The sequence below is a fragment of the Lissotriton vulgaris genome, chromosome 7, assembly GCF_964263255.1.
Source record: "Lissotriton vulgaris chromosome 7, aLisVul1.2, whole genome shotgun sequence".
Taxonomy (NCBI): domain Eukaryota; kingdom Metazoa; phylum Chordata; class Amphibia; order Caudata; family Salamandridae; genus Lissotriton; species Lissotriton vulgaris.
The window spans coordinates 1619126334-1619150780 of NC_141695.1; the positions used below are offsets into that span (position 1 = coordinate 1619126334).

The 24447-nt window shown below is 47.2% G+C and overlaps 1 protein-coding gene across 1 annotated transcript in view; it reads right to left on the reverse strand.

Annotated features, from left to right (window-relative positions):
- Window positions 1–24447, reverse strand: part of STK4 (serine/threonine kinase 4) — a 218867-nt gene that overhangs the window by 69769 nt on the left and 124651 nt on the right. Inside the window, exons 7-8 of the mRNA XM_086932548.1 lie at window positions 7300–7437; window positions 5117–5239 (exon numbers count right to left, since the gene is read on the reverse strand). Coding sequence (XP_086788674.1) covers window positions 5117–5239; window positions 7300–7437 — 261 coding nt within the window. The remainder of the gene's footprint in view (window positions 1–5116; window positions 5240–7299; window positions 7438–24447) is intronic.

Sequence of the window (24447 nt, forward strand, 5' to 3'; positions counted from 1 at the left end):
CCCCAGACTCGCTGCCTGCGCTGCCATGCACCCCATGCAGTTTTCATGCACCTTGCACGGCATTATCCCATGGTTGCTATCTTCTGGACCAAAGTTTTCCATACATTAGAAGATGTCATTAGCAAGTCTATTCCCCTTTCTCTGATCACTGGGCTGCTTGGCTATGTGAAGAACGTACCATGCGAATTTCACAGATTAGCCACACTGATGCTTCTACTGGCCAAGTGCAGAGTGGCAATCCACTGGGTAGGTCGCATGCCCTTATGGCCCAAAACTGGCCCACTGATATCATATATTGTAATTAACAACTCTCTGCATGTTGGGACTTAAGGTCACTGTGGGCTTGACCGGGTGACATCTGAGAACCCTTTTCCTCCTTCCTTCAAAGGGATACGCCCCCCGCCTACTGAGATGGAACACTCCCCACCCATTCAGAGAGCCACTATGTAATCTAGTCAGCATCGATTCATTGTCACATGCAATACAGGATGGTCATTATGACGTCGACGGATTCCACATAACTCCCTCACTGACATCAGTTTTTACTGTGACTATTTTACGGGCTCAAAAAGTGGAGCCACATATAGAAACTGCCTATTGAAAGAGTGTGCTAAAATAAAAGACACCCTCACATACTGAATTTTTTTATTACGTATGTGAATTTCATTTAAAATCACTGAGACCAAAGAGGACTCAGTTCACAGAGCGGAGAAGATCATTAAGGAATCTGCGGTTAGATCCTGTCTCTACCAGATAATGTGTTAACTTGTTCATCTGATAGAGAGATCTAGCCACAGATTCCTTACTTTAGAATCGGACACCTGTAAACTGAGACTATTAAAAACTGTCTAATTAGAACAAAACCAGTTTAGAGCACAAGAAAAAGACTGGACATTCATATTAGTGTAGGTGAGCAATAACATTCTACAAATTAAAAACCTGTGGAAAGGAATCGCAGATAAGTAAAGTCATAAGACATTAAAAAGCATGGAAATAAAATGATCCATGTTAGCATGACAAACTGTGGTATAAGCAAATTAACAATATAAATAGAAAACTATTCACACCTTAATAGGATCCAAACCCATGCATGCTCACAGTATAAACCCTACAGAGGGGAACACAGTAAGAAGAGCCATAAAAACATGGGAATAACGTTACCCATGACAGTAGGAAAATGTTGACAAATCACCCTATAAATGTAATCTATTTGCTTGTATATCCAGACTCGAAGTGAGTGTTCAATACTTGAGAAACAAGCATCAGCAGTTCATGCCTTTGAGCAATACCCTTTTGCCATATAGAGTTTTATCTGAGCCAAACCTGCTATGTAAACACAGAAAGGACATTCAACCATGGGAAAGCATAACAAATGCTCTATTAAAAAGAGTTGAATGTAACAATAGCAACTATTGGCATAGAACCAGTCTACTCCCTAGGAAAATCCCCAAGAGAGAATTTAAATACCTCTAGGCTATCCCGAAGATATATACTGACATGGGAGTAAAATAGATAACCGACTACGTATTAACAAGAGAAAAAGTCTAACACATAGATATAAAATAAAGTGGAGTAATTAGCCAGGAAATACTGACATAACAGTATGAAAACCATACCTCGTAGGAAAGCAACAGCCAAACAAAAAGGCAGTGTAAGGCAAATTGCCTCAGACACCACCATCAAGCAATAGTAGCATAAAGTTGAATAGGATAGTATGAAAAAGAAACCTCGATAGCCTAGCAAAAACCAAGGTTAGTATGTGACCCTACTACCCATTTACAGATGATCCAGAAAGGGATTTCCATACTTAAACCTGAAAGTTTTAAAGGATTATATTATAAAAAAGAATCCAAATGATTACGTATATTCCATCTAGAGACAACACTCTGCAAAGTGGGAACCCAAACTGCAAACACTTAGATCAGCCAGTTGATTGATGAAAATATTGGTCTTGTAGATATAATATAGTAAAAAAAGGCTTCTACAAAAAGTAGAAGTTATGAGGCAAACACATATTTTCCTCATGTACAAATGTATATTTGTACATCTTTATAGAAAAGAAAAGCCACTGAGTTCCATAATGCATGGGAAAATCTGCCCAAAACACATGCTGTGTTTAGCGACCTCAAGGCTGAACTGACAGAAGACAATATATTCCTTCCACAGTGTTCCAGCCATCTAGACTCTTTATTTGGTGGTACAGAAGAAAGGACACTAGGGTTCTGGCAAAGCTGTAGCAGCCAGTACCACCAGTGCTTTTGTGGTGGGATGACGCATGAGACAAACTGGGTCACCAGGTGCAGGTCTTTCAGCTACAGCCCAGTCAACTGGCGCTCCTGTAACAGGTTTCGGCTAAGTCCCTAACAAAATGTCATATAGAGACTCATTATAAGGGAGTAAAGGCTCCACTGCTGTCTCACCTTGGAACATCCACTAAAGGGTCTATGAATAATTCCACTGAGAGAAACTAGCAACCTAAGACTACAGCTGCACTCCTCAGTAAGTCAGCATAAGATGAACTCACCTCTATTGCTATACCAGGTGGAGAAAGTAAATCTGAAACTGGAGAGAACTCAAGCCCACTAGCCTCACCCAGTTCAGTCAGCCAATTTTCGTCCAACAGAGACTGGACTTGATGGCCTACAGTCCCCTCTTCACCAGCAGAACTGTGTAGTCCCATAGGGAAAACATGGACAGGCTGACTACGGGCAGATGGAGAGTTTTCTAAAGCAGATGGCTCCATTAGTGCAGCTGCCAAAGCAGTCTGGTGCTGTTGCCGCGTCGTATCTACATCGGAAAGAGTAATGGGCTCAGCGTCAATCCGATAATGGATTCAGAGGGCTCAACTGTCATGGAGGGCAAACCTGCCAGTGAGGATAGTCAGGGCATCTCTCCCCCTCCTTGCGACTAGAAAGCACACAGGGGCCAAAAGACTTTATTCAAGGAATTGTAATGCTCCCGCATATGGGCTAGTCTTGCCGCGTTTTCAGGAAATTCAGGGAGGCGCGGTGTAGACTTCTGTGAATGCTCCAGAACTCAAGGTTGGGAGACGGCGTGAAAGTCTCCCCAATCGGTCTCTCAAATTTGATGAGGTTTGACAATGCCAGTGTGCCTCTGATACTCACTCTGCCAGAAGTTTCATTTGATGCTCTCTCAATGCCTTCGGCCAAAGATGCCGACATGAACCGCACTCCTCAAAATCATGGTGTTCTCCAAGGCACCACAAACAAAGATCTGCGGCAAAGTAGGTCTGTCATATGATCCACAGGGCTTAAACCCTGAAGACATCACAAAACAAATCACACTGTTTCCTGGACAAAATGTTGAGACAGGCCGAATATTGCCCACTGTGTTGCAAGCGCAGAATGGAAGGAACGGACATTGGCGAGGGGGATTATATTGACTCAGTCTGATGTCTAGTTGCACAGGGCCCTCTTTCTATACGCAGACGTGCTATGGGAAGACATCGGGACCGGCTGCTAGTATTTCATATAGGCACCCCAATATAGGCTCAGGTAACATCAACTATATCCTCCCCTACATTACACACAACGGTTCTTGGGGACTGACCTTTTACCTAGATACGACACTGCACACAGAATGCAGGATTTCCCTAGTAGCAGCCTCATTCATTATGCATGAGGATTCTTGGAAACTCAGCAGGACTTCCATCTCCTGCATAACTATGTACAAAGTTCATTCCTGATGTCATCCTAAGTCGGACAATGGCACAGCAAGGTAGAACCCCGGGTAGACCTTTGGGTATATAAACATCACATCTTGCTGAGACAAGGACACACGAGAGGAGATCTGGACTTTCATGCCGACACACTGACACGAGATGCTGAGGTTCCTGCATGCAGCTACTACAGCTCGCAGTGGTCTAATATCCCTTGCGGGGTGTCCAACTCGAGACCGAGACGGGTTTCACAGTCTCTCATTTCTGGTAATGGGGTTAACTTTATCCTAGAGAGATTCCTGGCTAAACACCAACATACATGCTATGTACACTTAGGTACATCTAGTTAGGATTGCATCATAGTAGTATGCATTTTATTGTCATGTATTTTATATACTTGCCTGTATTTATGGTTATAGCAAAATGGTAGAAATCTACCATCTTTTTACTTTCTTAGTGCTTCTAATCATTTATATCCATTACTTTCTAGTGATTGTTACAGCACACCTATTTTACACTAGAATAGCGACTGTTCAATAAATGCTTATTGAAAAAGTCCAAACCGTTTATTCTGTGTATCTCTCTGAGACTAAGTGAGCACGAGTGACTGAGCGAAAAGTATTACACTATTTCCACGGTCCTGAGGGATCTAGGTTGCCATGTTCGATAGTTGACAAGAACTGTTCTCTCCTTGGTAAGAGGAGTTTCTAGTGGCACTGTGAGCTAGCTGGTACACAGGTCAACATACCTGTTGGAGTGTCTAGAATCAGTTTGACACCAATCCTATAGTGTATGTCGTCTAAACGTGCAGATCCTATAGAGGCTTCATAGGAACTACACGACAATACATATTTAGATCACCTGAATGATTCTTGAAACTAAAGAGGTGCCCAGTAATTGTGTACTTGGTAATAAGGTACACAGCCATTTCGAAGCTACCCACTCTTTGTCAGCAGTTCAGGTCGTGGATATTCACTCTGATGTGAAACTGAGAGCCATTGTGCCATTTACTGTAAACAACCAACATCTATACTGCGTCGGACAAAGAAGGAGTAAGTAGATTGGCAAGTAGTAAATCTGGGGATGCAAACAGGGTGTTACATTATAATTAATTCTAATCAAAGTCATGGCTCCTACACTTTCCTTGAAGGAGCAGAATCCTGAGTGGAGAACATAAGTAGGCCAGCATACTGTGTGAGTAGTTTCTACAGAACATCAGACAATATGCAAATATCCTAACCTGTAAATGCAGGAGAATACTATGTGTTTCTTGGAGAGGTGTGTTTGTAACTGGAAAAATGACAAACAAGTGATGTCCACTCACCAAATATAAGTGATGGACAGGTAACACACACAGATATAAGAAACACTTTACACATTTAAAAAGTGGAGAGTTTGACTGAAAATAGTTTAAATTGTGTTCTTTTAGTTACTCACTGAATTTTCTTCATCTTGATCTACTTCATGCTTTTCTTCAACCCGCTTTAACTTGACTTCCATTGCTTCATTAATCAAGTCTTTCAAAATTGATACTCCTTTTGCATTTTTAACAAAAGGATGCTTTAAGCAATACAAAAAAATAGGTGCATTAATTTCCTTGGGATAATAAAAGACATACAACTGGTTAAGTTTTTTCATTAGCTGAAATTCACTATATGTACATGTATTATTAAGTAATTATAACATGCTGTGTTTTGCTATAGACTAAAACATGCAATTTCAGAAGCTTTAAAACAGAAAGACATTCAATCGTTGTGATGGAAAGAAACAATGCAAACAAAATATGCGTTCTTTAGCAGAATAGACGATTTGGTCCCAAGCACGTATTCTGCACTATAGCTACTGGGCTGCCTGAAGTGGTCTTACTACAGGTAGAACAGTACCCAATACTTTAATATATACTTGGAGTGAGTTTTGGCTTGCCCCTTGTTAATAACTGGACGGCTTTCTTGTCCATTTCTTTTCTCTTCTGCTTCTGATTCAATGGCTTTTATTCAAAGTCTAGTGCATAGCCAATGGTACCGGTTAGGTTTCACAATGATTTTTTGATTGGTTGCGTAGATCCTGCCAGGGCAGACTTAGGGAACGTTTTTCTTCTGCTTTGTTTTTTTAATACATTTGTAATTTGGGTGTGCATGTACTGATTTTTCCTATATGTCTCTTGCATTTACGCTTTCTTCTTACGAGTCACACCACTCTCCCCACACTGAATCATCCTCTGCTCCCCTGTATCTCCAATAACTCTGCATTCCTTCTTCTCCTGTCCCACCTGAAATGGAACACTGCTGAGGATTTCACTCTACAAGATGCCCTCCGCTATTGGCGTTGCCATTGCTTGTAGAACTGTGCCAGTATTGAAAAAAATCAACTGAGGCAGTCAATAATCCTGGGAAGCTATTTTCTATACATCCATAATGGCTGTCACAGTGTGTCTAACATGATCTCCTTTATCAACCACAAGTTGTCCAGCCCACTAAGTTCGGAGATGGTTACATACAGGTTTTCTAAAGCTCTCCTGAGTAATCCGTACTACTGAAAGACCCATGTGTATTAACCCTGTGACCCACTGCTCTAGATGTCATTGGTTCTGACCATATCTGTAGGTCTTCCTGCTCAAGAGATGCACGTCAAGAGCCCTTGGCAGGGGTTCACTCTGAGGTGACACTATGGCTCCACAGCAGTGAACTTTACTCAACTGGAGATGGGAGCTCAACAAAAAGTTTACCTATTTTTACCATACGCTATTAGGGCCCCCATGTTCTGGCCATGACTCGTCTGAAGGCTGATGACAGCTAATCCATAGTCCTAGAGAAAATGGTCTTTTTACCAAACTCCAGGGGTTGGGAAGAGGTCGACTGAGCTACCACTACTGAGAGAAGTCAGGTTCTCTGCGCTGACCAGAAACATTTTAAACTGTGACAATATCATATTTTATTAGACAACTGCACATCAATTGACCAAATATCCCGTTCTTAAATAAATGCACATACAAATAGCACTTTCTGGAAACTTCAATTATTGAATATCATTTAAGTATTGAATGCATCTGAGCTTCTAAATCTTACATCAACCTCTACTGTAGTCCTTGATCGCCCATATTAGAAATATAAGAATCAAACCTCATGAGGAAACTGCAGACAATTGGTGTGAGTGAGCTTCCAGTTGCACATAGTCCCTGAGATTTCAGAGGAAATAGGAAACACTTTCTATAGTGATTGCCAAATTTTCAAGAGTTCCCTAGTCCCTGTAGAAATTGCGAAAACTAGGTGACTTATATTACGTATAATAGATGTCCTACAGTATGGTCATCGGTATACCTTTGAGTCAAAAATATATACATTTACCCGTTTAAATTTGCTAAGTCTATTGTTCATTTCTTCTAGTCGTTCTCTTCTGTTTTGCGCTGCGTGTTATTTCTTTCTGTAATGTTCATGTGTAACACAGATCAAACCATCACAGTAATAAGTACTTAGCGAATAAGGAAGAACAAACAAGTAATTTGCTAAGACTATATCTTAATTTGGAAATCTTGCGTTGATACACAACACTTGAAATATAACAGGGACCTTGAACATTATTGTCCTTATTTATATGGGGTTCCACATCAAACACAATAATACCTGTAAAAGTTGAGTTGCTGTTGCTCTTTGTTCAGGGTTTTTCACAAGACATTGAGTCACAAAATCTTTGAAATCAGGTGACCAAAGCTCTGGTTTCCGAAATGTTGGTGGGGGATTTGTAGGTATCATAAAAATTGCCTAATGTTGGACAAAAATGGAAACTAATTATCAGACTCAACATGTTGTGGCTTATAAAATTCAGTGAGCACAATAATAAATAATTCATGTAGATATTGCAGCAAACAAGCAACCAAAAAGATAAAAAGAATGAACTTAAATTAATTACCTTGAATTCTAGTATGCGTCAAGACGTAACTTCAATTTGACATTTGACAATGATCCAACCAGTTGCAGCGAGCCTGGGATGGCAAGGAGAACCAACTCTGAATGACTGGACATATCCCTAATTTTTAATTGCTAGGGCACCAGAAATCTGTAAAAAGTAATCAGGCAGAACCTACAAAGACCCTTTCCTTTTCCAGCTGCCGACTAGACTGACGCTAGATGAAGACGTGGATAAAAAATGGCCACTCAATATTTGACAGCATCTGATCCTCTGCCTGCACCCTTTCGATCCAACACATTTTTACCCTCCTAAAAGACTTACGATTATTCAATATGTGAGCTGGTGTCGGCAACTTCACTTACAGAATAAAATTCTACAAAGACGGGGGAACAGGGACGGAGCAATAGTTCTCTTGCAAAAACACCAGCGCAAGTCTTAGTTTTCATGCAATAGCCATTTCACATTTTCTCCTATGCACTTCTGACGTTAAATCTATATAAATACAATACCTAACCTATCAGTAATAACATCTCAATCGTTGCTTACAGCTGTTTCTCTGATTGGAAATTTCTGCCTGAAGTTTCCAAAACTTCTCAATTAACAGTATGACTGGAACTCAGCAGTGGCTTTGAAGACCCATCTTCTAAATTGCATGCCTAACTCTCAGATGTGCCACTGCTAGTAGGCTGGTCGGTCTTCTTGACTATCCATATTTGTTCGGATTTGCAGGAGGTGAAGAGAATTAAGGTTCAGACTTGGATTAAAGCAATGTTGCCACTGTGTGCTACTACCCAGTCCTTTGAGTGCTCCCTTGCTCATTTCTTTGTGAAAGGGAAGATGCACATGCAATCTGCCATGTGCACCTGCTCATAGACACCAGCTTGAGCAATACAGAAAAAGTACAATTCTTCCTCCTCTTCTGTGAGATTCATGTACAGCTCCTCCAGTCCACTTTTCTTCTTTCTGTAGATAGTCACGCCTCCCACATTACTTTCTGACCGGTAGCTCCTCCCACCACTAATTGCACAAATAGTGAATCCCTGAAGTAAAGACAAGTGACAAGAAAAAGATGAAAATGACGGAGGATGTGAAGGGTGACGGTGAAAGTATGGTAAACAAAACTGAAGGTGTGTGGAGGATGGCTGGAGTCCGGCAGAACTCAGCTGGGAATGTGCATTGTGGAGGGAAAGTATTCAGCTTATTTATCGAAAAACTCTAAAGGCAGCGAGTTGTTGGCTAAAGGAGAGTAGTATAATATAGAACGTAGTTGAGGGTATGTAGCTAGAGGGTTAGTGTTAAGTGAGTACGTGGTTGAGTATGGTCCAGAGTGTCGGAATGTATGCAGAGCACATTAATTGTGAGTGGTATGCATGTTTGGATGAAGTGCTGCACAGCTTAGCTGAAATTGTGGAGAGTATGATTCGGAGATCAGCAAAAAGATCTTGTTTGCTGCAGGTAAAAATAGTGGCTTTCTCAAATCTGAAGTGGCGGAGGCCTCTTAGGTTAGACAGCATCTTTTAGTGGTTTCTGGCTAAAGTATCAACAATAAACAAAGCAGAAGAGACCAACATTTTTCAGCTTGCCATGTCTAGACCAGAAATAAATAATGAACTTTATTCCACATAACTGGTCTTTCCTAAACCTGGGTCAAAATATAATCTCTAGAGCAGAAATTGTATTTAATATGGTGAACTCCAGAATGGACTTCAGCATGAATCTTTCAACTGGGTGGAGAATAATTTCAAATTTTGTCACACAAATGCCTTTTGGTCCACATCTTGGAGAACTATTATAGGCTGCTTAAGCATATTCCATTATGCTATTTCAGTGTTCTGTTTCCCTCCACTGAGATCACACCTGGTTTCACTTTTATAACTGTACGACTTCATCCAAAGTTTCAGAGCTCAACTCTGCTTCAATGGTGCTGGGCTGGAGGGGAGTTGGCAGCGTCTGGGCTGGGTGAGTCGGGTGCCTCCGCTCCTCCGGCGAGCCGATAAAAATCTGACATCCTAACGGCGTCCAAAAGTCCAGTTTACTGCATCTAAGGACTGCTAAAGGTCCCGACACTTTGGAGGACAATCCTTTTGCTGACGGAGGTGCTTATCTGCCCTGATTCGGCGGCTTGATCAGCCTTAGAGCGGAGCAGACCCGGATCCAAGATGGCGCCCAACTGACATCGCGACCGGAGCTCGCGAATCACGGCAGGCTGCTGCTGCGAGGGGGGTGCTGATGCGGAAGTCCCTGCCGCGATCCGGGGGGTGAGGCTCGCTGAACGGACGGGGCTCTGACGGCCTGAGACGGGGCTGCATCGCGGGAGCCACAACTGGAGGCTGCAAAGGCCTGGAGTGGTCCCCGGCCGTGGAGGGCCAGAGCGAAGAGAATGGTCGGCGCTGGCGTGGACCGGGACCACTGGCTCCCTTGATGTGACTCTGCTGCTGGGGCCGGTAAGAGGGAAGACTGGACGTCTGAGGGGGAGACAAGGAGTGGAGCCAACAAGGGATGAGATAGTGGCCTGGGGGCTGCTGCAGTGGAATCTGGCCTGGGGCTCCCAGCTGCTCCTCGCCCCCCGGCCCGAGAGACGGCTGCCCATCGCCGTCCTCCTGCACCCCCCCCCCTTAACCCCCCCCCCCCCCCCGCCCCGTGGATGGCAATCAGGTGGAGGGTGGCACGTTGGAGCTCGAGGGGAAATACACAAGCCCCGGGCGAGAGAGTGAATGCCTGGCTGGTGATGAGGAGGAGGGAAGAGATACAAAGGCCTAGCCCAGGGCCCTGTACGACAGCCGGGGACACCTTGAGGCCGGCTTCCTGCTTTGCCCGGAGTGGTAGGGCCCTGACCTGAAGTGGCGCGTGGCTGATATCCTGAAAACTGGCCATAAGCACACTGAACCTGCCCAGGGGAACGACGTGGGCCTGGTCCCTTGGTGACCGAGTAGGAAGTCAGCAGTTGCCGGAAGGCCTATAGCAGGGACGGCTGACTCTGGAAGTCCCGGGTGCTCTATAACCCCACGACGGAGGGAAAATGAGGAAGAAGGAGGCAGCCGCCAGGGCCCCGCGCCAGGGGACCCTGGACCGCTATGCTACGGCCCCCAATTCCACGGAGGCGGAACCCTTGGCCCGTCGCTCCGACACAGCACTCCTGATGGAAGCCATACAAGCGTCGAGGGAGGATATTGGGGCATCCCGTGCAGCTCTGGAGGTCACGATCGGTGAGGTAGGATCCGAGGTCACGTTATTGCAACAGGACTTTTGCAACCTGACGTAGAGGGTCACTGTAGCCGAAACCCGGCTGGGGGACACAATACATACCCTGAGGAAGGACGTTGCAGAGCTTCAAGCCTCCCACAAACCGCTCCAATGGAAAGTGGACGAGGCGGAAAACAGACCCCGACGCAATAATCTCCGCTTCGTGGGATTTAGAGAAGGAATTTAGGGGACCAACATGGCAGGGTTCTTGCACTGGTGGCTGAAGAAGACCTTCCCTGCGGTGGCCTTTTCGAACTGTTTCGTGAAAGAAAGAGCGCATAGGGCACTTCTTGCGAAACCACCGGTAGGGGAGAGACCGAGGTCGGTTATTGCCCGCTTCCTTAACTTCGCGGACTGGGATATGATATTGCGGGAAGCAAGAAAGCTTGGGGAGATTCGTATGGAGAACTCGCAGATTATGATCTTCCCAAACTACAGTCAAGATGTGCAGAAGCAGCAACGGTCCTTCGATGCGGTCAAGGCAAAGCGGAGAGACTTACATATCCAGTATATGCTGCTCTTCCCCGCAAAGCTGAAAGTCTCATATAAGGACAAAGCCCACTTTTTCACACACCAGGAAGACGCATGGCAGTGGCTGGAGGAGCGTCCCTCTTTTCGGGAACCAGAGGTGGGGCGGCGTCTGACACGACTAAAATTGGGGCCCAGTGGGAGAGACCAAAATTACAAAGATCGAGACCCACGCGGGGCACCAGGAAGGTGAAGACGACGCCATACCCTACGCAGGGCCCGAGCGGTCGACAGAGGGGGAGATCGGCATCCCCTGGCATGGGAGATCACGCAGGATCTAGGTTTTGCGGTTTGGCTAGAAGAGCCCGTTCGGAAGGAGCCGAAGTACTCAGCGGGGATAACTCAGACACTGAGGACGTGGAGGTACAATCTGTGCACCCGCTGGTGGATGGCGATCACCGAGATGGAGCAGGACTTGGCAGAACAGGCAAGAGCCTCGCCTGATGACATACGAGACTCACACTCTTGAACATGGGACTGCATGGACGGCTATGATACGGCTCATGCCGGAGGGTACGCAAGTTACATTTTTCTTTTTGTGTTTTTTCTTTCCCCCACTGCCTTCTCACTTGATTGCTATGTGGGGTGCTCTCCCCTCTGGTGGGCAACTGCAGACGGTCGGAGAGGTTTATGCTTTGTGGATAGCGTCTTGGGGTTAGGTTTGTAGGGGTTGTTGAGGGTGGGCGACAGACCTTCTCGGCCTGAAAGTCCTATACATGTATTGTTGCACAGATGGGACGGGAGGGAGGGAAAGGTGGGGAGGGGGGAGTTGGGGGAATGCACTGTTGTTTGCAAAGGGACATATGGGGGAGAATTGGTTGCGAGCACCATATGTTTGGTTTGGGAGGGGAGTTCGGGGAGGGGGGTATTGTTATCGCATGTCATGATGATCATATGGCCCTATTGCCAGATTGCCCTGCTATATGCCTTTTGCACTTCCTACACCACGATACAGGACATGATGATGGGCCGACACACAGAAGAGACCCTTGCTAGGACTGGGACTAAGATACTGATGTGGAATGTCAATGGCCTTGGCCGCAAGATTAAAAAGGGGCTGGTTCATAATTATGTGAAGCGGTGGGACCTGATGTAGTGTTGCTACAGGAAACACATCTGCAGGGCACCAAATGCACTTTCCTGGCTAGGGGGCAATACAAAGTTCTTGCACATGCAGGGTTCTCCACAGGCTCAAGAAGGGTAGCCATACTCATAAAGAAGAACCTTCCTTTCCTGGTGACACAGACTTGGGTAGATCCACAAGGGACATACGTAGGGGCTAGGGGGAGGTGGGGACGGTGGGACTGCACACTTATTCCGGCGTATGCTCCACCCAAACTGCAGGCACTGATATCCTGTTGACTACCTCAGACACACTACAAGTGCTGGGAGGGGGCTTCAATGATGTAATGGATCTAGTGGTGGATAGGTCTGGGGACAGGATTGGGACCCTGACACCCACTTTGCTCTCGCGGACAATGAACGCGATGGGATTGGTGGATGTGTGGAGATGGCTTCATGAAGTGGATAAGACATACTTGTTCTTTTCTGGAGCGCACAGGGTGTACTCAAGGTTGGACTATATCTTCATGGCGGGCCATGAGCTCCACGGGCAGGACTCGGCAGTATACCAGGCATGGGGTATTTCGGACCACTCGCCACTGCTGGTGGTGGTAGGGAAGGGACGGGCAGAGAGGCGACCGGCATGGCGACTGACGGCATGGGACCTTCAGAATGCAGATATGCTTAAGGGCCTATGGGCAGACGTGAAAGTCTACATGGCTGAAATTGAAGGAACAACCCAGTCCCGGGTGGTACTCTGGGAGGCTCTGAAGGCGGTCCTGCGGGACAGAGCTCAGAATAGACTGGCCGGGGAAAGGAGGAGAGCGCAGGGGGAGGTTCAAGCTCTGGAAGCCCAAATACTTGCTCTGGAGCAGGAACACCTGCTCGGTAGAAACGTGGCGGTTTACAGGAGAATCTCGGATGTGCAGCGCCAGTATAGAAGCGTGGTGACGGGAGAGGCTAAGGCCCAGGCATTGGCGACTCTACACCGTTTATATGACGTGGGGGACAAATCTGGCAGATTGTTGGCGTGGCTTAGTCGGAAAGAAAGAGATGCGAGATGGGTGGAAAAGATTAGGGGCGGTCAGGGAAGACTGGTGCATACAGATGAACAGATAGCCAGCGCCTTTGCGGAATATTACAGGGCCTTCTATGAGGCCAGGGAGTTGGGGTCTCAGGAAGACGCGATGCAATACATGGCCCGAATTGACCTCCCGGTGCTTGCTGAGGACGACCAACACGACCTGGAAGCAGACATCACGCTAGAAGAACTTAAGGGAGCCCTGGCCATGCTCCGAGTAGGAAAGTCCCCAGACCCTAATGGTTTCCCGGCGGAATTCTTGAAAAAGACTGCAGACTTGTTGGCCCGCCATCTCTCGGGGCTCTTTGAAGATGCAGCCAGGAGGGCAGGTTCCCGCCTGACCTTCGACTGGCCACAATTATCCCAATGTATAAAGACGGAAAACCGGCAGACAATTGTGCGTCATATAGCCCCAAATCTCTTTTGAACGTGGAAGCGACGCTTCTCGCGATGATCTTGGCCCTTCGCATGCGGCGGGTGATCTCTGAGCTCGTTCACCTTGATCAAACAGGCTTCCTCCCGGATCGGGCAACCAGACTGAACTTGAGGCAGACACATAATTGGCTAATGGCGGTGAGTGGCAGACAGGACCCTCATTTGGTCCTGTCGCTTGACGCTGAAAAAGAGTTTGACGCAGTCCATTGGCCTTTCCTAGAAGGGGCCCTGGCGTGTTTTGGCTTTGGGCCTAAATATCGGCGCTTCGTGAAGTTGCTATACACTGATCCCAGGACAAAAGTCAGAGTCAACGGTGTGATGTCGGCGGAGCTTGCGATTAAGCGTGGGACCAGGCAGGGATGCCCACTGTCACCCTGCTATTTGCTCTACCAATAGAAGTACTGGCTTCTGCAGTCCGTCATAACAGAGACATTCGAGGGTTCCAGATAGGGCCGGCGGACAAGATTGAGGAAAAAATATTGTTGTATGCCAACTATATCCTCTTATATATTGCGCACCCGGATACTACGATTGCAGCACTGTTCATGGAACTGGACTGCTACGGGGCCTGGGCAGGATATCGGATAAACTGGCACAAATCGATCCTTTATAGCCCTCAGGAACGGGAGGACTGCTCTAAGGTGCCAGGAAGGCTTCAAATGTCGACAGATGGCTTTGTCTACCTAGGGATATACGTGACATGGGACACTACCCTCTCTTACGACAGAAACATTAAACACGTACTGAACAACTTTGCGGATGATGCAGCACAATGGAAACTGCTCCCTCTTATGATATTAGGCCGTGCTGCCATGTTCAAAATGATATCGCTCCTGAGGTTCCTCTATGCCTTTCAGAATGAGTCATTCCCCCTACCGCGCCGGGTGTTCAGAGAAATAAACATGGAATTGAGGGCCCTACTATGGCTGGGGAAACAGCCCCAGGTAGCGCTGACAACTCTACAGCGCCACCAATACAATGGGGGTATTGCGCTCCCTAACCTGGAGGTGTACTACTGGGCGGAGCACCTAGTCCCTATCAATGGGAGCACCTAGTCCCTATCAATGAGTGGATACATGCCCCTGCGGTACACCCCACTTACGCTCTGGAGAGATGCGGTATGGAGAATCGCACCTATCTCCACTACTATGGGGGCAAAAGGACAGGTAGACTGCTCCCAGCCACAAAGGTTACTCTGGGGACATGGGGCCGGGCGACAAAGGCCACGGGATGGGAACGGAAACTGACAAGGCAAACGCCCCTGTGGAAATGTGCGTGGCTGAGGCAACTCAGTAAGTTACGGAGCTTTCGGAGATGGGACGATATTGACATCTCGTCGCTGGGAGATGTCATGAAAAACTGAGAACTACAGTCCTTTCAATCACTTAGGGCGAAATACGGATTGCACCGCACGCAACACTTTAAATATCTTCAGCTGAGTCACGCCTGGAGGGCGGAGGCGACCCCGACTGGATCGCTCCCAGAGTATGCACAACTGGAGGGTCGTCTCCTACAGGAACGGATCCAGAGTTGAGCGGTTTCTATGACATATAGAACTCTGATGAATAATATGCGGATGGGCTGGAAAAACTTCCGAACATCTGGGAACAGGAGGTAGGGGAAATGGACACGGTGGACTGGGAAGCGGTCCTGATGCACCCACGGGAGGTAGCGATTAAGTCCCGCCTGCGCCTTATTCAATATAATGTTCTTCATAGGACCTACTTTGATAGGGTGCGCTTATGGAAGATTGGGAGGATTGCTGAACCTCACTGCCTAAGATGTGGCCATGACAGGGGGGATTTTTATCACACTATTTGGTCCTGCCTGGAAATTCAGACCTATTGGGGAGAGATTTTGAAAGAACTGGGAGAGGTACTAGAGACGACTTTGCCATTAGACCCCAAGCTGGTGCTACTGTGGATGACTAATGACGTAGACTTGACCCGCCCACTGTTGATATTTCTGGTGTTGGCCTTAGTGGTTGCCAAGAGAGATGTGGCACGGAGATGGGGGGGGGGTACCCGCCCTGCCGCAAATAGAAGAATGGCGGAGGGGGCTGGATATATATATATATATGGCAGCTGAAAGGGTCACGTATAAAGCACGAGGATGTCCTAAAAAGTTTGGGAGAGTATGGGGTAAATGGCGCCGATATCATGGCCTGGATGGAGGACTTTGATGTGCCGGGAGTGAGCCGGCAGTTAATCTTGGTCAAGGGGGCGGGGGGAGACTCTAAGGATGTTTTCATTTGGAGGTGGGAGGGGGCTCTGGTCACTATGAGTGACATGTTGGGTTGTGAATTGTCGATGATGATGGCTTAGGGGGGGTGGGGGCGGAGAGGGACACTGATTCTACATGACATGCTTGTTATGCGTTTGCAGGATAAAATATTAATAAAAATGTTTTATAAAAAAAACTCTGCTTCAATGGTAACTCCCACATCCCCAGACAGATTGCAGAGACACAAAATAAGATGTATTCACAGATCCCTTCCCTCTTGTTAAACCCGGTACTATGACCCATACTAGAGTCATCTAGTTCTCCTCAATACTAAATTCTGTAAATGCATTACAATCCTTTTCCCAGGTCTCATATTTTGACTTCTGTTGTGGCTGCAGCCTATAGGCTAGGCTCATATGCATGCCTTCCTTTTACAGGATATATGACTTTACTTGCTAATTAACTATAACTACCCCTCTTCTAAGACAGGTGTCTGTGTACAGGTTCTTAATGAAGATGCCAAGACAAAAGAAATGAGAAGTGGTAGTTAAGGATGGAATTATGCCTACTTCTGTTCAATAGTAATGTGTGGTTTCAGACTCTGTTTTCTTGGCATCCCCTGCACAAGGGACCTACTCACTGTTATGTAAAATGAAATGTGACATTTAACTGTTGACTGGAAAATGCAATCATAATCAAATTTAAAGCATACAGGAAATTGGGTGGAAACAACGAATGGTGAAGGTAAACTACAATTATTCTGTACACTTATAGAACTTATGAAACAGGATTTGTATAGCGACTATACTTTGCTATAATGCTTCCTAATAAAATTGACATGTGTGTTTGTAATCACTGTCTCCATACAATTTGATCAAAAGTTACCACTTCAAAGAGCTTGTGTCACATGCGAGAGTCAGTGTAGAAGCAACTGGGCGACTGGTACAGACATATCAGTAAGTGAATTTTTATTTAACCGCTTTGAATAGCGCAGAGGAACAAGACTAGGATGAGGATACACTAGGAAAACAAATACAATTGGTAATTTAAACATTCAACGTTAAAAAGCTAGGACAACAAGAGATGTTAGTAGCTGAAAACTGGGGACACACAGTCTGTGGTGGGAGAGAGCAGTCAGTGCTCCTGCCTTTGTTAAAGCCTGAAGATATGGGTTTTCAGATGCGTTGTAAAGAAAAAAGCAAGGTTTTTGGTTCATTATAAGCGAATTCCAGAATGACGTGTCACCTCTGGTTAAAACCTGGTACTAAGTGGGTGTTGAATCTCGAGCTTTTCAGAAGTACACTGTTCTCACTCCTGAGCCATGTTTGGCCACCAGATAAGTTGAGGAAGTTGGAGAGCTAGGATGACATGTTAAGACGCAGAGGTCTAAAGTTAAAAATCCCTGATTGCGCTTAAATTTTAGCCTCAACCATCAGCCAATTTAAATAGATGATAGCGGTAATGTTGTCAAATTTCCTTCTGGATGACAAAAGTCTGGCACCGACATGGAGGATGGCTTTAAGGTGGTTGAGTGCAGAACATGGCACTCCCGCAAGAACAGCATTGCCGCAGTTGAGCAACTGTTGAGGGGAGCAGTGCACACTTTCACCACTATGAAAGCATTTGAAGACTCTGGGCACATTCGCAGAACAGAAGTGAATCACTGACAAAAATATAGTAGTGGAAAAAGTGGCCGCCAAAGGTCAGGGGATTCCGCCCATAAATATCCTGCTTCAGCAACTGCAAGGTGAGAATCTGTCTCCAATATTTTAAAAAGAATTATCTACTTGCTGTATTGAAGGATTCCTCGCGGCTTTCGAGAGATATTGTAGTGTTGTCTCCAGCACTAACCTAAAGAACAAGTTACTTACCTTCTGTAACGCTTTTTCTGCTGGATGCAATATCTGCCTGTGGATTCCTCACCTTGTGAATATCCCCTGCGCCAGCAGCATTCGGAAACTTTTGTAGCTCTCCACGCCGACGAGGACGATATCACAGAGGCACGGCTTCGCTCGCGACCTCGCTGACATCATCGGAGCCATAAGAGAGCCTCGTCGGCGTGATGAAGTCAGTTCCGCCCTTTTTTCTGTGCTCCTGAGGCACAGAGACGGACTGACATGATTCGGTATAGTATACACAGTACACAGTATTCAAACCAACACACACAGTGTGAAATCAAAGCAAAAAGCAAGAACAATTAAACATTTCCATTAAAAGATATAATCATAAAATAAACAGTTTGCAGGTATAGAAGAGTGGACAACGGGGAGGCGGGTGGGTCAGTGAGGAATCCACAGGCAGATACTGTATTCACTAGAGAAAGCGTTACCGAAGGTAAGTAGCTTGTTCGTCTGATGGATACATATTCCAGTGGATTCCTCACCTTGTGAATAGAATCCGCAGCAGTCCCACTCCCGGAGGAGGGTGTCCACTCTTTTATACCAAAAAATCCTGTAGGACAGAACGAGCAAAGTGGCCTTCCCTCCTCCTTCAGAATCTAAGAAGTAATGCTTTGTGAAAGTGTGGAGGGAGGCCCAAGGTGCCGCCCTACAAATGTCCTCTACAGGAATACCTCTAGACAAAGCAGATGTAGAAGGCTTTGCTCTAGTAGAGTGAGCTGTTATACCCTCTGGAGGTTCCTTACCAGCCAAAGAGTAACAGATCTTGATGCACAAGATAATCCATCTGGAAAGTTTGCGCTTGTGTACCGCTCTTCCTTTCCTGCAGCCAGCAAAACCCACGAAGAGCTGGTCATCCACACGATAGTCTTTAGTCCTATCAAGGTAGAAGCTCACCGCCCTCTTTAGGTCCAAGCGGTGAAGCCGCTCCTCCTCCTCGGAAGGGTGAGGGGCAGGATAGAAGGAAGGAAAGGTAATGGACTGCCCCAGATAGAAGGGAGTTACCACCTTAGGCAGAAAAGCAGCCCTGGACCCGAGTACCATTCTTTCAGCATGTATGGTCAAGAATGGGGGTTTCGAACTCAGAGCTTGAAGCTCACTTACCCTCCTTGCCGAGGAAATAGCAACTAGAAATACTGTCTTAAAAGACAACAGTCTCAAGGGGCACTTATGCAAGGGCTCGAAGGGAGAACCCATCAAATAGGTTAAGACAAGATTTAAGTCCCATTGAGGCACAATAAAAGGAGTGGGCGGAAATTTGTTTGTAAGGCCCTTAATGAAACATAACACAATTGGTAACATAAACAAAGACAGCTGATCCGGCAAGCAAAGGAACGCTGACAAAGCCGATAAATGGCCCTTCAAAGTAGCCACAGCAAAACCCTGCTGGGCCAGAGATAGAGCAAACTGAAGAATGTTGGATAAGCGAGCCCTTAAAGAGTTAATAGACTTCTCCACACACCAAATTTGGACCACCTGTAGGAATAGATAGACTTGGTGGAGAGACGCCTGGCGGACATAATAACGTCCACCACGTCTTGAGGAGGAGAAAAAGAATTCAGGTTGCCCCGCTCAATCCGAAGGCATGAAGGTGTAAGCTCTGGAGGTGGGGGTGTAGAACCTGACCCTACGACTGCGAGAGGAGGTCTTCCCTGAGAGGGAGACGGAGCAGAGGGCACGAGGAGAGGTGGAGAAGATCTGTATACCACACCCTTCTTGGCCAATCAGAGGCGATCAAAATGACTTGGGCCCGGTCTTGGCGAATGTTCCTCAGAACCCGAGGAATCAAGGGTATGGGAGGAAACACGTAAAGGAGTTGAGAGCCCCAATTCAACTGAAATGCGTCTCCCTGCATCTGAAACTGGAGACTGCAGAATGACGGGCAGTGAGCGTTCTCGTGAGTAGCAAACAGGTCCACCCGAGGAATTCCCCACGTCCGAAAGACGTGACAAACCACCTCCGGATGAAGCCTCCACTCGTGGTCGGCAGAGAATTGCCGACTGAGACTGTCTGCACGCACGTTCAGAACTCCAGGCAGGTGATTTGCCATCAGACAGATCAGATTGTTCTGAACCCAGGACCAGAGACGCAGAGCCTCTCTGCATAGGCAATGCGACCCCACTCCTCCCTGCTTGTTGACATACCACATTGCGGTAGTGTTGTCGGTCAGGATTTGAACCGACTGCCCGCGAAGGGAAGGGAGGAAGGCCTTGAGCACCAGACGTATTGCCCGCAACTCTAGAAGGTTGATGTGAAGCAACCTTTCCTCTGGAGACCAAAGACCCTTGATCTCCAGATCCCCCAGATGAGCACCCTACCCTAAAGTGGATGCATCCGTAATCACTGTGGCCACCGATGGAGGAAGGTGAAAGGGCTTTCCTTGAGACAGATTGCCCTCCACGCTCCACCAAGACAGAGCCGCAGCAGCTTCTCTGGAGATCCTGATATACTCCCTGAGATCTCCGCTGTGTTGATACCACTGCCTGCTGAGGCACCACTGGAGCGCCCTCGTGTACCAGCGTGCATGATTGACCAATAGAATGAAGGAATCAAACAGACCGAGCAAGCGAAGGACCTTCAGGACTGGAACGACCGCTCCATTGTAAAACAAGGGAATCATTTCCTGAATGTCGAGAATCCTTTGAGGAGGAGGGAATACTCGACACACAGTAGTGTCCAGTACCACCCCTATGAATAGGTTGCGCTGAGAGGGCACCAGGTGAGACTTGGGTACGTTTATCGAAAAACCCAACTTGCACAACAGCCGAGTTCTCACCTGCAGATGATGAAGCACCTTCTCGGACAACTCCGCTTTGATAAGCCAGTCGTCCAGATAGGGGAAAACTGTAATCCCCGATCTTCTGAGATGGGCTGCCACCACTACCATCACCTTGGTGAAGACTCAAGGTGCAGTAGTAAGTCCAAACGGGAGGACCGCAATCTGATAATGTTGCGACCCCACCGTGAAACGGAGATACTTCCTGAGGGACTTAAGGATCGGGATATGAAAATATCCGTCCTGCAAGTCGATAGACACCATCCAGTCCTCTTGCTGCAGCGCTTGAAGAAGCTGCGCTAGGGTGAGCATCTTGAACTTCTCTTGCTTCAGAAAAAGATTAAAGATCCAGAGATCCAGGATTTGACCTAACCTGCCATCCTTCTTGGGTATCAGGAAATACCAGGAGTAGCATCCCTGACCCCTTTCCTGCTCTGGCACCACCTCTATCGCACCTTTTTTCAATAAAGCTAGAACTTACTCCTGTAGGAGAAGGTGTTCCACCGAGCAAACCCCTTGACAAGGAGGGTCATTTGGAGGGAATTCCCAAAAAGGGAGAGCATACCCATTCTCCACAAGATTGAGAACCCAAAGGTCTGTAGTGACCAATTCCCAATCTTGTAAACAATGAGTAAGCCTACCTCTCACAGGACCAACATGATCCAGAATGGCGGATCTAGGGCTGCTTTGCTGTGGTAAAAGGGGGAGAGGTAGAGGAGGAGGAGGAGGGCTGACTACCTCTTGGGCGACCTCTATTTCTGCCTCTATATGACTTATATAGGGTGTTCTGCTGCTGAGGCTGTTTGTAGGTCCGATAGGTCGATCTCCCAAAGCCTCTGAATCTTCTATAAGAGGAACCCCTAGGCTGTGCCTGCAGACCCAGGGACTTGGCTGTAGCCTTGCTATCCTTAAATCTTTCTAAAGCTGCATCTGCCTTCTTTCCAAAAAGTCCAGAGCCATCAAAAGGGAGGTCCAAAAGAGTCGCCTGGACATCCTGAGAGAACTCGAAGACTTAAGCCAGGCACTTCTTCTAGATGCAACGGAAGACCCCATTATCCTGGCTACAGAGTCTGCAGTATCAAGACCACTCTGTATCACCTGTTGTGCAGCAGCCTGCGTGTCAGACAAGATCTCATCAAAATTCTTCCTGTCTTTCTCTGAAAACTTTGGGTCCAGCAGTTTAGCAGAATCCATTAAGGCATGAATGTACCTGCCCAAAAGGCAAGTAGCATTAGTGGACTTTAGGGCCATAGACACTGAAGAACACATTTTTAGCAGCCTGATCCAGTCTCTTTGACTCTCTGTCACCCGGAACCTGCGGAAAAGCACCAGCCGATTTCTTTGAACAGGCGGCTTGGATAACTAGGATCTCAGGTGAAGGATGTGAAGTTAGAAACTCCGGATCTCCTGGAACCGCCCTGTATCTCCTGGAAACAGATCTTGACTGCCGGAGCCGAAAAGGGATTTTGTCAAACCGTCATAACCGGTTCAGTGATGGCGTCATTTAATGGTAGTAAAGGTTCTATTATAGCAGAAGGAGAATGGAGTACCTCTGTTAGAATGTTGGATTTAAATTCCGCTTTTGGGAGTTGTAGACCTAAAAGATCAGCAGCCTTTCGTATCACAGTGTGGTAGGGAGCCACATCCTTAGAGGGAACCTCCGAAGGAGGATAAAGTTCCCATTCTGGTGACATGTCCAGTCCACTTGCCACTCTTAAATCTTCAAAAATGTCCTCTGACTCCTGAAGCTCCCCTTCCTCCATCTCATCCTCCCTATATTGCTGTTCCTCCAAAAATCTTTGTGCCTCCCGCCTGGGCCTTATCCTCGGGGCCGGCGCCGACGGAGTCGTAGACGGCTCCGATGGATTCGGAACCGGCGTCGAACCCGGATCCAGGGGCACAATCGAAGTCTAACGAGGTCGAGCTGACGGCGCCGGAGATGGCGGTATCGGCGGCACTGGGAAATGCCAGGTCGGAGCCGCAAGAAAAAAAGGCATGAAGAAAGCCGGAGCATAGGCTTGAGGAACCCCAAATTGAATGTGGAGAAGTGTGGCTCACTGGTTAGAGGAGGCATACCCTGAAGCAGAGGTCAGACCCGGGACCAGGGTTCAATTCCCGACGCGGCAGGGTCTTGAACACAATTGTCCACGGACTCGATAATTCTCGCTTCGGTGCCCACTCTAATCATGGGTTCACACTCTGCAACTCTGGGCATTAAGCTTGCTTAATCTCCCCAACGGCCCCCCCCCCCCGCGGCGGGATGCCTGGCCTTCACCTTGGGGATGCCCAGTACGGGTTATCTCACAGGGAAAGGCCAGGATGGGTTCCCAATGCAAGCGCAAAGATACCCAAGGGTAAGTCGAGCGCTATATAAGACCTCACAAAAAAAAAAGAATGCCATATGACCCATGGGACCCAAAAGGTGCACCAGAGGGGTACATTGCCCTCGCAAGGACACCATACATAGCATTAGGATAATGCAATGGGTCGTGCCCTGGACCAGGAAAAGGAGGGTAGTCGCCTGGAATATGCTCAGGCATAGGCATCAACGGACTCGGGCCTGCTGGTGCCGATGGTGGATCCATTGGAGTCGACGGCCCTTCAAGTACTTACACCTCTTCGACCGAAGCCGGAGAATTTTCCAGAGATGGAGAAGGATTTGCGTCGGCGACTGCGCCAGTGAAGCCACAGAAGAAGTCGCTCTTACTGGAAAAGGAGATACATAGTCCTCACGATGTTGATGGACTTTCGAGGTCGATTTCTGAGCCTCTTCCTTATCCGAACGGCGTCAAGAGCCGTGTCTCTTCTTCTTCTTCTTGTGCTTCTTGGGTTTTGAGGCATGATCTGACGTCGACTTCGAGCCCGAACTCGATCTCCTCCGGCCCCTCTTTTCTTTCCGCATCTTGGCCATGAACAGCTTGGCTTCCCTTTCTTTCAGAGCCTTCGGGTTCATTTTCTTGCAGGAAGCGCAATCTTTGACTTCATGGTCCGATGACAAACACCATACACAATAGTCGTGAGGATCTGTTATGGACATGTGTCCACCGCACTCCCTGCATGGCTTGAATCCTGACTTTCTCAACGACATCTTTCGAAAAGAGAAACAAAAGAGAACAGGATTCAAGCTAGAAAACAGAAAGTAGCAATACAACCACGGAGAGTCCCAAAAAACCGTTAGCGGCGACAGTGCGGAAAAAAGGGAACTGACGTCATCACGCCGACGAGGCTCTCTTATGGCTCCGGTGACCTCAGCGGGGTCGCTAGCGAAGCCGTGCCTCTGTGACGTCGTCCGCGTCCTAGTGGAGAGCTACAAAAGTTTCTGAATGCTGCTGGCGCAGGGGATATTCACAAGGTGAGGAATCCACTGGCAGATGTATCTATCAGAAGGAGCCATATACAAAACCAAAATAATGAGCAGGTCTGAGGTTGCTTGTATTGCCTTTCATATGGGTCAAGGCCTGGCAATGAGGACTGCACTGAAGGGACGAAGGCGGATTTAGATATAGCTGGTTTCTGTCTGAGGTGGCACGGTGGCAACAGAACAATGGGCTGGGATGCAGGCCCAAGTAATTACCAGAGGTTGAAATTCAAGCATTCCACCATAACATTTTTGTAT